The sequence below is a fragment of the Linepithema humile genome, chromosome 7, assembly GCF_040581485.1.
Source record: "Linepithema humile isolate Giens D197 chromosome 7, Lhum_UNIL_v1.0, whole genome shotgun sequence".
Classification (NCBI taxonomy): domain Eukaryota; kingdom Metazoa; phylum Arthropoda; class Insecta; order Hymenoptera; family Formicidae; genus Linepithema; species Linepithema humile.
The window spans coordinates 7,881,444-7,895,364 of record NC_090134.1 but is presented as its reverse complement, the minus strand read 5'-3'; the positions used below and the strand labels follow the sequence as shown (position 1 = coordinate 7,895,364).

At 33.2% G+C, this 13,921-nt stretch overlaps 2 protein-coding genes across 9 annotated transcripts in view; one reads left to right on the top strand and one right to left on the bottom strand.

Moving 5' to 3' along the window:
- Positions 1-891: 891 nt before the first annotated feature.
- On the top strand, positions 892-11,026 carry LOC105675675 (uncharacterized). Of its 2 annotated transcripts, none has more exons than XM_012372960.2 (9): positions 892-1,160; positions 3,470-3,769; positions 3,864-4,792; positions 5,026-5,794; positions 5,919-6,333; positions 6,495-6,637; positions 6,737-6,888; positions 7,029-7,412; positions 7,495-11,026. In XM_012372960.2, exons 2-9 carry the CDS (start codon positions 3,707-3,709, stop codon positions 9,374-9,376), a joined length of 4,737 nt encoding a protein of 1,578 aa, XP_012228383.1. In that variant the 5' UTR covers positions 892-1,160; positions 3,470-3,706; the 3' UTR covers positions 9,377-11,026. The 2 variants fall into 2 exon arrangements, with proteins under 2 accessions (XP_012228383.1, XP_012228382.1); XM_012372959.2 differs by lacking the exon at positions 892-1,160 and adding an exon at positions 2,612-2,752.
- Positions 9,938-13,921, bottom strand: part of LOC105675678 (enolase-phosphatase E1-like) — a 33,234-nt gene continuing 29,250 nt past the window's right edge. For 6 of the 7 annotated variants that reach the window (XM_012372963.2, XM_012372965.2, XM_012372967.2 and 3 more), the window contains 6 exons: positions 13,408-13,883; positions 12,930-13,111; positions 12,481-12,794; positions 12,142-12,216; positions 11,864-12,061; positions 9,938-11,753 (listed from right to left, as the gene is read on the bottom strand). In XM_012372963.2, coding sequence (XP_012228386.1) covers positions 11,679-11,753; positions 11,864-12,061; positions 12,142-12,216; positions 12,481-12,794; positions 12,930-13,111; positions 13,408-13,883 — 1,320 coding nt within the window. In that variant the 3' untranslated portion in view covers positions 9,938-11,678. The remainder of the gene's footprint in view (positions 11,754-11,863; positions 12,062-12,141; positions 12,217-12,480; positions 12,795-12,929; positions 13,112-13,407; positions 13,884-13,921) is intronic. The other variant, XR_001101293.2, reaches the window with a different exon arrangement.

The following is a 13,921-nucleotide window of genomic DNA, read 5'->3' as shown; positions in this document are numbered from 1 at the left end:
ACACCGATTGTTTAGTACGCGTACCAAATACTAAATCTGCTTTTCCAATAGGTATAAATCGTTTAGGGTAAAATCTACACCAATCAAAAAAGCTGATTTAGTATTTGGTACGTGTACTAAACAATTGGTGTAAACTAAGCCATTGAGTTCTATACATACTGGAGCGAGCCTTTCAGGAGTAGGGATGTCTCCATCGGTCGAAAAAGACAGATAGATTACGTGAGGCTAGTCTTCCTTGTCAGCGTATGTTTTCAGCATAAGCAATAGAACGTAAAAAGAGACAGAAATCCTTACATTGCTATATGTGTCCTTTTCTAAATCGCGGACGCAGTTTTCTTTGTTCGGGATAGGAAAGCTCGCTCCAGTATGTTATAGAACTCAATGAGTAGGCCACCTGTGCATCGAAAACATAAAAGGCCATCTAGAGTATAAAAGAAGGCAAAATAAATAAGAAGTCATTGATTCGGAGTCAGTTTGAATTGAGCAAGCGAAGAGAGACAAACATAGAAAAAGAGAGTCCTTTCGACCGCGCAAGTGTGCGTTCGGTTCGGAGAATTCGCAAATTAAAAGACAGAACAATTTATAAGTGAACGGTGCGAGCGTGCATCTAGTGACATTCAATGCGAGCGTGCATTATTTGATTAAAAAGGTGAGAATACCTTTTAACAGAAACTCGTGTGAACTAATTTGTTTGTCAAATATATCTTTAGTGTTTTTTCAATAAGATCTTTTATTTTCTATTACCGAAACTATCGATCATCCTGAATCTTACATTAGTGTTTTCAAGCGCATATATTTATAAACTTCAAGGTGCAAGATTGTCACGTGACTTTGGTGCGTTTCCATGCAATCGTATAATGAATGCAGTATGAATACATCATAATGAATTATGTGGATTTCACACTGCATTCAATGTACGAAATGTCCTACACTCTTGTCATTTTTGTATCTGAAGAATATAGAGGTTATATAGGTTATGTCATATGGAATGAATTCTCATGACTTGACCGGCCTGATAAATGAGGAACAATCTTAGCAATCATTGATAAAGAAATTTATTTTTGCATTATATTTGAAATAAGCAAAACTAAATGATTGCTCCATTCATGAGGTAGTCTGCTGTCATTAGTTGTCATCCCGTTAATACGATAAAAATTCAGGTTAGTCAAACTCTCATGATGCTTAAGCTACTAATCATTTCAGACTTTTATAAGTGTACGTTTAATAAATAAATCGATATTGTCGATTTGATTTGCAATACTTTTCGACAAAAGCATTGTTTTTGCAGTTGGTAACTAAATTTGTCAAATATACATAACCATGTTTAATCGCAATTTTCGAAACATTATCCCACGTTATGAAAATAATAAAACTTATTTTCCATTACATTATTATTATTTGCAATAAAACCAAACTATATAACAATGATATACAACGGTAATTTTTTTTATTAAGTTAATGTTGTTTTTTTTTAAGTTGGTTATATAAGTAGATCATGTAATGGGCATTTTGAAAATCTATTTTTACACAGTCAAAAATAAACTTTAAGTAAACTTTGCTAGAATTAGTTAGTGAGCAGTGGTAACAGGAGTATGTGACCTCTATAATAGAATGGACTGTAGTTATTTTCTAAATTTCACAGTTTTGTCACATGTATTACTATTGCGTTGGTTAAATTAAGAATGTACATATGTACATATTACACAATTTCTCATCATTTTTTTCCTAAACATGTCGAATCATATATATGATTAGACTATTTCTTAATATAATTTTTGTTTATATAATAATGTTTATAAATTATCAATTATTTATAGTTTTATAATATAAACAGAAGTCAACATTATATAATTTTATCGCAATATGCAATTGTATAATTTATTATTTATTGTGAAGTATGACATCTTAAGTTTCATTATTTAGTCCTTGTTTTATATAAAACTTTGTTTGATTACTTTGTGTTGTGTGGAATTAACTTAACTATATTCTATATATTATTACACAAGGAATTATTACACTTTTATTAAATGTTTAAAAAATTTGAAATTTTGACTTGATATTAAATCAATGGAAAAGAAGAGAATTGTGGTATAACAATTGGAATTATTTTTTCCAAGAATAATTATGTAATTAACTCTGAATATAGACAAATCTTTTTTTATCTTTCTCATTGTTGTAAAGTGAAATTCTAGTTTAATAAGAATAACCTTGATATTGAAGAATTAAATATTCACCATATGTTATTCTTATTTTATAATTATAATTTCATAAACTTTACATATTTTGTTGTACAGTAATGATTTTGTAGAAGATCAAAAGTGAGTGAGTGAATTTTTGATAAAATTGCTATATAATTAAAAAATTAAATATCATAGGTAAGTGTATGTGTGTGTTATATATTTGTTTCATATTTATTTATATAATAATTAATATGATAGAAAATAGCTCATTATAGCATCATTGTGTATCATCTTATACGTCATATTTAAAAAAATATTAGTTTAAAGTTATTCCAAATTAATAAAAGTTCAAATCTATGTTGTATATTTTATTATATCTTAAAAAAAAGCTATAGAAAATATGATTTTTTAAATATTTTTTACATTACAGGATGTCTTTTCCAAACAAAGGAGATCGTTTGAACTGTTGGAAACGCAGGGACGAATATTGGCAATGTCTAGATAAAGGCAAATCTGAAGCAGAGTGTATGGAGTTTAGGAAACAGTATGAAAAATTTTGCCCATCACAATGGGTAAGTATTACAGATGATATCCTTCATCAGTATTTGCAGAAAAGTATGTTTAGTATGTACTCTGTGTTTAACATCAATAGTAAAAATAGAACTTTTTTTTCTAACAAGTTTTCTGCCACTGTTACGCAGGTGAAACACTTTGATCGTAAGCGAGATTACTTGAAGTTCAAAGAGCAAATAGAGAAGGGGGGGTATGTTCCTGCAGAGCCAAAGGAAACTTGAGACTAATCTATTGATTGTATTACATTCATAGAAATTCTCTCTCATATCCGACTATTAATATTAACTATTAAACAATTAATTTCATACATTATTCATAGGAATGTTTTTTGACTTTACATTGTTATCTTTATTTCTTGGATTATAATAAACAAAATGCTTAAAAATAACAACGTAATGGTTTTATTGTGATGTTCTATTATCCTTAACCGGTATTGCACAGGAATTCTGAAGTCGTTCATTTTCTCAAACTCCGAGCGTTCTAGGATGTAATATCGAAACTAAGCTAATCTGATAATTATTTCGATCACATGCTTTCATACTATACTTAAATTTATCTAATAACTTTTCATAGAGATTCTTAAAATCCGACGCATAGCTTTTTGCGGATTTAATTACAATTTGATTACTTTTATATCATCTTTTCTTTTTTTTTTCCTTTTTTTTCTTCTAATCATTACCGCCCATGAGAACATGATTATTCTCCATTAATTGCAGGGTATGTTGCCTTGATGGTGAGATGCAAAGTTCTACAAGATCTGATTTGCCGAAACAAACAGTCGATAAGAAGAGCCAAGCAGTTCTCGATTTACAAATAACAGATAAAGATTCGCGCAATTAGAAAAAAATATTTCAACATTAATTTCGATATATTATGAAGTACAAGTTTCACGAAGGAGTCAAATGAAATTGTAAATCTGTCATTATCATTATCATTACACTTTTCGCAAAAACATGAAGCCGAATGACGTGTTCGACGAATTACAAAACTGTCAAGAGGATGTGCCAATTTTTCGAGTAAGTATTCTCTCAAATCTTTATTCCACCACAATATTTTAATAATATGTTTTATCACAGTTTTGATCTAAAGCAATTTACTTCTTCCTTTCAGAAATTGATAAGCATCACGCCCTTGCACGATCGTTCTGCAAGCGAAGGGATAGAAGAATGGCAAATGGTTCTGGCGCATATTGTAGAGATAATCAGTAGCAATTCCGAATTAGGAAATGATCGTATCCTGTTAGCGACTAATGCGTTCTACGCTTTGCTCTCGGCACGATGTACTTCGCAATTTTTGAACATTGCAGTGCAATTTCAAGCGCTGGAGTCGCATGATTTGTGCTTCCTCGACAAACAATACACTGTTTGCGATCTTGAATTATTCAAGTTACTGAACGCTTATGGATATCTACAGACGAATCAAACAGATATGGCCAAATACGACGCTCTTTTTCTTATGATTGATCAAATATACATAAATTGTATAACATATACCAAATATTCTTACTTCGCGTATAAGGTGTTATACATATGGTTGAAGAGGTTTCAGAAGATGTCCGATGTGGCTTTCCAACGCGAAAATGATTGTATAATAGAACGAAAGTTAGAGGCCATTATATTCACTAATTGGTCAAATGCAATTAATGACATATGCAAGCAGAACGCACAAATTTTTAATATATATCTTCAAATAATGTCACAGAAATATGGTGAAGCATTTCTAGTTTATATGTTCAAAAAGTGTTGCAACTGCATGTCGTGGCAAAACGAAACAAAATATAATATCTTGGCGGAAATTTTTCAAGTACAAAATGCACTCAAACTTATAATGAGTTCGAACATTTCATACACCTTTCAATCGCGTAAACTTTTCCATTACTTTATATATAGCTTATGCATTGCTTTAACAAGAAATTCTTTACGTTGTGGCAGCACGAGAGTTTACCTAGTAATGTTAAGAAAATTGGACAAGAACGAATGGAAAATATGGTTTAAAAAGATTATAAAACTTTTTATTCATCGTTGGGAATCAGGAGAACAGTAAGTGTGCAAGATAATTCTTTGTCATGAAGAAAGATTGTTTTTTTTTATAATAATCATGAAACTCTTTAGATTTAATTATCTCTTTTGCTCTTCAATTTTTTTGTAGCTTTTAAATTAATAAATGCGCAATTTATTTTATTTTTGCAATCCAAAGCTTGCATTCTGTAATTTAATATTTTATCCAATATTTTATTCAAAGCTAATATTCTGTAATCATATTCTTTTTAAAGTGAGGATCACGGTGCTCTTCAATCATTGTGCAAGTATTGGCTCGAACCTACTATTAAAATGTACAGAGACTTTCTGCCGCTTTTGTGGAAATTAAGTAACCAATTGCAAGGATACTTCTTTCGTTCGTACTTACAAAGAATAGCTGCTGAATTACACATAGATCTGCAAGTAGATGATATCGAAAATTACATGAAAGATAAAGAAGAAATCATACGATTAAACGCTTTTGCTGTGGTTTGCCATTGTGCTGGCGATTTAATCGATATTAACAAAGAGAATCCTTTCTCGCTGATAAAACAATTTCTATGGTTTAATGCCAATGCTGCAACAGTCTTTATGAGAGAAGGGATAATCAAATATTTTAAAACATTCATCTCAAGTATCTTAAAAATGATTAGCACTGAGGCCGATTGCCCACAATCAATTTATGAGTTCATGGAATGGTTGCACGAATATTTCCTGGATTGTTTCGAAATTGGCTCGTGTTACCAACGTAAAATCCTGGCTTTAAACTTGTATAAAACTTTGCTCTCTTTCATGAATCAACATTCACAAAAGAATTGTGCTCGCCATGGGGAATGCCTTCGTTGTATCACGGTGATCGACAAGCACTTGAAGACCAGTCATAGTTGGAGGTTTACCAACAAGGAGAGCTTGTTTATATTATTAAGACTTGTACTGGATTCTGCACTTGATGTCACACAATTAGCTACTACGCTTATTCTGGAATACTTTGAAAAAGATATTTTGTCAATTACGGAAAAACAGGTAAGAAATCTGTGATAATTACATGCTTATATTTAAGCGTTTTCTTTCAAAATTAACGATTTTTTATTTGTTGAGAAAATGTTTTTGACATTTATGTAAGTTATATTAATAAAATTGACTTTAGGTACTGTACGATTGTGGATGGGAACATTGCAATTCTTCCAAATTCTACAAAATTGAAAGTGGAGCAGCCTTCATAAAGATCATAGCACACTGGTCGCCCTTGAATGAAACTTCTAAAGACGTGCCTGTAATATTTTCGAATGCTGAACACAATATTCTCTCTTATTCGAGTTACTCAAAATTTCTATTGGACGAAGCTCGATGTCAATTAGCACAAGTAAAAAGCGATATTTTAAAAGCCATAGTCCAGAATAGACCTTTCTATGGCATATTGACTGCTTTGCTGACAATTGCTTTTCGCAATGGCCCAGAGAACTGGATTTTAACGTCACTATTTACGGAAGAAGTGTTAAATCTTTTGAAAGATGCCATCAACTTCTTTTTATCTGCATTATCTACGGAAGCATCGACTACGGGTGCGTATGTCTACTTATAAACAATATTAATTATCAATTATTAAAAAATTATATTGCTAATAATCTGTTAGCGATCTACAATTAAAATAAGTAATAATTATTTTGTTAAGAAATTGATCTTTAACAAAAATAATGTAGCTTATAAAACAATATTTGTTCAGATTATTCCTCTTCATTTGCCGAAATGGGACTAGCCATCAATGAGAAAATCAAGACAAGTGAAGTAGACAATTCTAATTATGATGAATTGCAATTATCGCCCGCACATCAAATGCTTATGTCGTGTATCTGGATGTCCTTAAAGGTAAAATATGTGCGCTCGTCATAATTAGTTTGTAATAAGATAAATTATACAATTAATTATTACAACATATTTGGAAACAATAATACAATTTTAATGTAGGTGTCGTGTGAGATTGTTAGCGAAATCGGGATGTTGGCGCATTCAGATGCACAAGTAAAATGTTCCATGGATATTATCGTTACAGTACTATTGAAGTGCCGGCATAAAGGCGTAATAGAATCTGCTGGGGTAGCAATTGCGAATTTATCCAGGTAACTATTTCAATCAAATCTTATTTGATATAATAATTAACATAAATTTACGTAATGCAAATGCACATAATCAAAATCATTACTTTACATTGGAAGTATTTATATAATAATAATAAATAAAATTAATACAATTATCTTAGATGTTTGTACAACAAAAAGGAATACTCCGAGCTGCCGAAAACATATCTGACACGTTTGCTGGAGGAAGATATGGAAAAATCGTTGCACTTAACGCGACGGGGTGCCGGACTGTCGATTATGTTTCACAGATTGGTCGTCAGCGATAATCGGCGAGATCGACCTATGGCGCATCTCGCGGTACAGATGTTATTGCGCTCGCTGAAAAACTCGATGACAGCCGTCGAGAATGTAGAAGTCGGAGACGACTCACCGTGGGCGAAACGTCTGCACTTCCTGCGCGCATTGGTAGCTGATAAAGAGATACACTCGCAGTTAGTTATGTACATGGAGGATATTTGTTTAACGTGTTTCAAGTATATGGAATCCGACGTTTGGACTGTAAGGTAAAGTGGTTTTTTATCTAGATGATATTTCGGATGCTCTTTGTGATATTTCCTTTCATCGGATTGATATATGCCGTTACAGGAACGCAAGCTTGCAACTGTACGGCGCCGTGGTGCCAAGATTGGTGGGCCAGTGTTCCGGGCGAGGTAGCGGCGCGTTGGACTTCGGCAACGGTTACTCCGTCAATCACTTCATGACGCATTTTCCAAAGTTGAAGTTTTTTATATGGATACAATTATGGAAAATCTCAAAGATGTGCGGAACTTCGAACGTGGCGCTACGTTCCTATTCGAGCATCGTACACATACTCATATTGTTATCCAAACTGTCGACGAACGATGGTATTTTCGATTATCCCACGAAAGAATGTAGGGAAAACATGAAATATTTATTGCGCGATTTTCTCGGTAATCCGATGATACACGTCAGACAATTGGTCGCTAAAGCATATACAGCTCTCACGGCTTTCAGCTTTATTACGTTGGAAATAGAAAATGCCAAGAAGGAAATAGAAAATACTCTTTCAACTCATGATGCTAATACGTTGCATGGATACTTATTAATTTCTAGTTATTTAAAAGAAAAATTGATTGAAGACGATATACACTTTGAAACACCGGAAAACATTGACACATCCAACTTGACAGATGAGTTAAGCAAATTCATGTACTTCACAGGGAACACGATGCAATCATGTTATATGGTAAAAATATTATTTCTTCAGCAATTTAAAATATCCCATTTACGTCTTATGAGTACACCAGCGATCTGTTCTCATCTTCCAGTAATTGAATATATAATGTTGTCAGAAACACAAGAGAAAATTCAACCTGGATTTTTTCAGTTTGTTGGATACTGGGCGCGGCTATATGCGATCGATACTAAATGCTGGATCCCAATTAATGAATCAAATCCCCAATCAAACGAATCAAATCTCCAATTAGAACTAAGATTCGATCAACATTATGTATATCATATTCTGAATTCAAATTGTCCTGAGATACCGATCGAATTCTTGAAAGGTTTGTCTCACTGGATTCCTCTACTTGAATTTATTCTCAGATACTTAATGTCGATAAAGAATAAGCGCCACCAGTTAGTACTCGACGAAATGGTAACGTTTACGTTAAAAACTATAAAACATGCTAGTTTGGAAATTAATTGGCTATCAAGCGATAGCGGATCAATCGATCAGATAAAATTAAATAAGCCAAAATTTGATAAAATAACAGAAGAGTTTAATCAGATTGAGATGACCGTCGCCAATTCATATATGATTCCTGTGAAAAATTCACTGATTCTAGCATTTTCTAATTGCAAAGCGTCGATAAATGAAGTGCTGTCGCACGTTCTCGACTTATGTATGGACGAAAAAGAATCCGTGAGATTGAGAGCAGTGGAATACATCGAAATTACGCTGCATAGTTTCCAACTATTAAACGATAGAAACCAATTAACGATTATGCAATGTTGTTTGATTTTGTTGAAAGACGAGATTGCAGAAATACGCAAGATCGTATCGATGTTGGTGCAAAAATACACGAATAGTAGTATTGTCCATTACACGCTGCAACATGAAGAGATCGTGTATGAACAAATTTTATCGAATATCCTTAATCTTCAATCCGACGTCGACAACGTAGATTTTATGCGATACTTTACATGCGCCATCAAAGACGTTGGTCCTAACACAACGATCGAAAATCCCTTTAATCATGATGATGACATTTTTTATAAGGAGGAATCCAAATTTTTAAATTTATGTTTTCTTTATAATTCTCGCAGCCAAAACTGCGATATTCGTGAGGATCATGTCGCCATACACGCGATACAAACAAGAGGCTTCAGAAAACTTCAAGAAAAAGCTGGCTTTAGCTACGATGATCTGCGAACGATTTTGTATCTAAAAGACGTGGATTATTTTATACGAAAACGAGATTCTGTTGCGCAACAGCAGAAGTAGTACAATTCTCATCCGTTCATTTTTTGATTGAAAGTGTGATATGCAAAATAATACCGATTCGATATTTAAAGTTTTGATTGTAGCTTTATCTGTGTGTAACATTGATCTCACTATTAATAGTGTACACTTTAAACTCTCAAATCTGTAAGATGACTGTGGTCTATGAGAGTTAATTAATTCTTTAATTTAGGTTTTTATTTTAAAATTAATGTTGTAAAAAATAATACTGAGTGAGACCAATAATATAAATAATTAATACGATTATAAAAAAATGGGCCATTTTGCATTTCATGAATTGTATTAATTGTCGCAGATATTAACATAACAAATGTAATTCAGTTGAAAATAAACGAGCATGTGCGGAAACGATCAAATTACACAACTAACTACATCGAAACAAATGTGAAATGTTTTTTAAAATTTGTGTTACCTCGAAATTAATGTAGTATTTATAAGATATTTCTACAAAGATTTCTACAGATTTCTACAGTTATATACATATGACAATTAGTAAAATCAATTGAAAAGGCACAGAAGTCTAGTTTTTCAAGTCATACAAAGTACACGATTAAAAACTTTATTTTGGTCTGCTTTGTAATTGGGAAAAATATATATATATATATATGTGTGTATATATATATAATTATATATAATATATATAATGTTGTATGCGCCTGATAGGAACTTTGGGCTACAGATTATGTCGGGTACAATCGTCGTTTAGGTAACATACTGATTAAAAAGAAAAAAATCTTAAACATACGCGAATGTCATTAATGAAATAAAAAATGAGAAAACATCTTACGCCTATGCTAAAACTAAAGTTTTATTAAATCTAAGGGCCATGGTATACGGATGACCTACTTGCAATTATGATCAAGTAGTGTATAGAGTTTTTAAAACTTTTCTATAGAAATGTATGTGGAAGATCGAGGCACGCTTGGCTGCATCGACTTGCAGCGCGACTGAATGACTGTAGCTCCTGTATCATGTGCCTAAACATATATACATTGGTAACAAAGATAAATATAAAATAGTGTGTATACTATGATACAATATTTCTACATCAATAGTATGCAGTCCTGACTTGTGCTTGCGTGACTTGCATTTTCATATGTGAAACTCAATACATTGTGTAAATCATGGATAGTAGAAATAACTGGACGGAGAGTGTAAAATGTATTTTTGAAACAAATTCTAATGAACGCTGAAGCCAAGGCAAAGCGAGAGACACTTATAGATATTTATAGATCTATTGTGAAGCAATTTGCGATCATGGATGCTACACGTACTGGGCACATTCATTATATTTTGCCTCTTATAATTTTTGCTTAAATGCTCCATCCAGTTATTTTTTATCTTCATGATTTAAATCGGAATCGAGAGAAAAAGAGAAGAGAAGAGAAGAATGAAATTCATATTCATAAAAAAAGGAAACATTTTAATTATTTTTCTAATTTAGGCGTCCATGCTAATCATGGCAAACTAATTTTATGTAGAAGCGGATTGAGTATATAAACTGTTGAATAAAATATTCCATTGTAACATATAATATCTATATAATCTGTAAAATGTGCATTAACTAGTTGAGAACGGTAAACTTCATAATAAAAAAAATGTGAAAATATATACAATATTATTTCAAATTGATTTTTAGTTTTTCAATCCGCTCCTGATCTTACGAATGGCACGCAGTTAATCAATATCCTAAAATTTGATGTTCTAAAATCGTATAAAATTATTATTAACAGAAAAAGAATAATCATTTGTTTTAACCGTTAAATAAGATGCAGCAGAAATTTAAAAAGAAAAATTACTGTATCATATAAGCAAAAAAATATATTATAATTAATATTGAAGATTTAAAAAAAATAAATTGAATGAATTTCCGCTCCACTGAAAATTAGTATTCCATGATTAACATGATCGTCTAAATTAGAAAAATAATTTGAGTGTCCTGTTTTTTTTTTAAAATAAAATTACTATTATTTTTATTGTTCAGTGACCGACCCCTATATTCTTTCTCTTCTTTTTTGAGTGTCCTGATACCGTTTTTTAAACGGTAGAATACTAAGTATTTTATTCTCATACCCCATTTAGCAAAGCTAAATTAAACTTTACCTTCTTCGAACCTTCTCGATACGGTAATTTTCTTCTAAGTCTCTGCATCTCGTTTAACGATAAAAACAAATTATATTATCAAAGTTGTTTTGATGACTAGATTCATTGGGTACAGGAATCTCTTCCTCCTGATACCGCATCTGATGTGCAGATGTCACCGGGCATGCAGAGACGTTAAGCGTTAAACGTTGGACTTGACTTTACTGTTTTCGGACTCAGGTGGACAGTAATCGGAGTGTGTCGCCCATGAGGCAAGCTGTAGATTATAATAAATGTTACCCAATGTAAGTTATGGATATAAATATTAATAATCATTAATATAGTCATAAGACTGTGATCGCATAATATATGTCAGGAGAAGCATACTTGACATCCACGGCTGCAATACCACTGATTTCCACAACCAGCGCAAACGAATTGTGCAGGACGAGTCATGCATCCTTGACACTTTGGTGGGGCGCTTGGCGAAGGTGGATTGTCCTTTGCCATTTGCTTATTATCCCTTCCACCCACCAAATTTCCCTTTCTATCATCGATCATCGTTGCTTCCTCATCTGCATCCTCCTGGCAAATTTAATGTGACAGTCAGACTGTCCAAATACGTATATAAGAATGTCTTAGCGAATAGAAAAAGCGGTATTTACCACTTGGATTAAATCGTTGGAGTGAGATTGAGCAGGGGTATTAACGACAGGAGTTATAGTTATCTCTGTGCGAGCCTGTAAAAAAATTATCATAATAGCTCCAAAAAATGTTACGAATCGAAACACAGCGATGACTCTTGTCATTTATTAAATTTTATTACACTATTAAATTTTTTCGCTTCTTCGGGGCCAAATCTCCAATTTATTTACTTATATTTACTATTTATTTACTATTTATTATTACATTCTTATATATACGCACAGTACTTACTACACTAATTACGCTGTTAATAAAAAAAATCGCAAAAATCAAGCCAACAATCTGTCAATCAAGCTAACCTTGGAAGAAGATAGGAGATCGTTTATGGAAACCATATTAGAGCCTTGGTATGTCTGCAAATGGGTTGTGGCGCTTTGCTGCGACATAGACGCCACCGCCGCGGTCACCGGAGAATTCCTTTCTCTTTCAGGTGCGGTGAGTAATCTAGCTAAAGTAGGTGAAAAAGTATTGGATCTCGGCGACTGCGCTTTTGTTAGAATCCCGTGAAGTAGCGAACCACTCGGTTGAGACGCGGTATTTTGACCTGCGGACGAAGGTGCTACAGGATGAAGTGTCACATCTGGATAATTCTGCGGTACCTTGACTGGTTCACCTAAACATTGAAGTTAGGAATGTAATCTTTAATTACTAATCGTTAACGCATTGCAAATTATCTCTGATACGCTTGTGATACAAACTCAATTGGTTTAGGAATAAAGAAAAAAAAAAAAAAAAAAAACGACGTTACCTTGCTGGCTCATTTTGGCAAATTGCATTAGTATATCCTTGTAGTTCATAGAATCGCTCGTACTTGGATTACTCTTGCACGATTCCGTGCTAGATGGTCTCGAGTCGGCATTGTGCCCCGTCTCGACCATGGCGCCGCCGGCTCCAAGGCCGATGTTCACCGAATTCCTCATCCTCCGACCTCTACAATTCGATTATCATATATTTATTTAATTATTAAATAAAATTAATATTAAATAAAATTAAAGTTAAATTATATTCGTTTTTTAAAAGGTAAAATAATGATGGAACAAATAAAATATTCAAATTAAATTTCCAATATCCAAATTAAATTTTACCAATATTAATATTTAAAAAATTGTAAATTATATTGCACTCGCATTGTTTTCGCAATCTTTAATAACTCTGCCGATTTGAGAAAATTTATATTTCTCAAAACTTTACGGAAATCTCTATCTCGTTTATGCCGAATTAATTACCTTCTCGGTACGGCTTCCGGATGCTTGAGTCTATGATCGGCGATGATAGATCTGACATCCACTATTGCACCTTGTCGGCCTTCTCCGATCTGCCGACTATCCGGGCTCGACGCTTCGTTCTGCTTGCGACTGCTTTCTCCGTTGGTTTTCGGCGGAGTCGTCCGTTGCTGTGAGGTAGTCTTCGCAGTCCTCTCTCTCTTCGGTGCTACTGAATCCGAAGATCTCTCTTCGGACAGATCGTCCTTAGATCCGAAAGATTTCTCCCTCGATATGGGAGTAGTGTTGCCACTGTTCTCCCAGTCGATCGAGGCCAATGACGATTTAGTGGACGGCATCTGCAGCTGACCGTCGTTCTCCATATAGACTATCATATGTATTTTTCTCTCGAGCCTCGCGTATGCTTCCTCTTTCAACTTCCGCTTTCTCAGAATCTCGTTCCATTCCATTTCTTTCTCGCGCGCTGAATTCTCGAGGTACTGTAAACATAGAAAACATTACATAAACATTGTAAAAA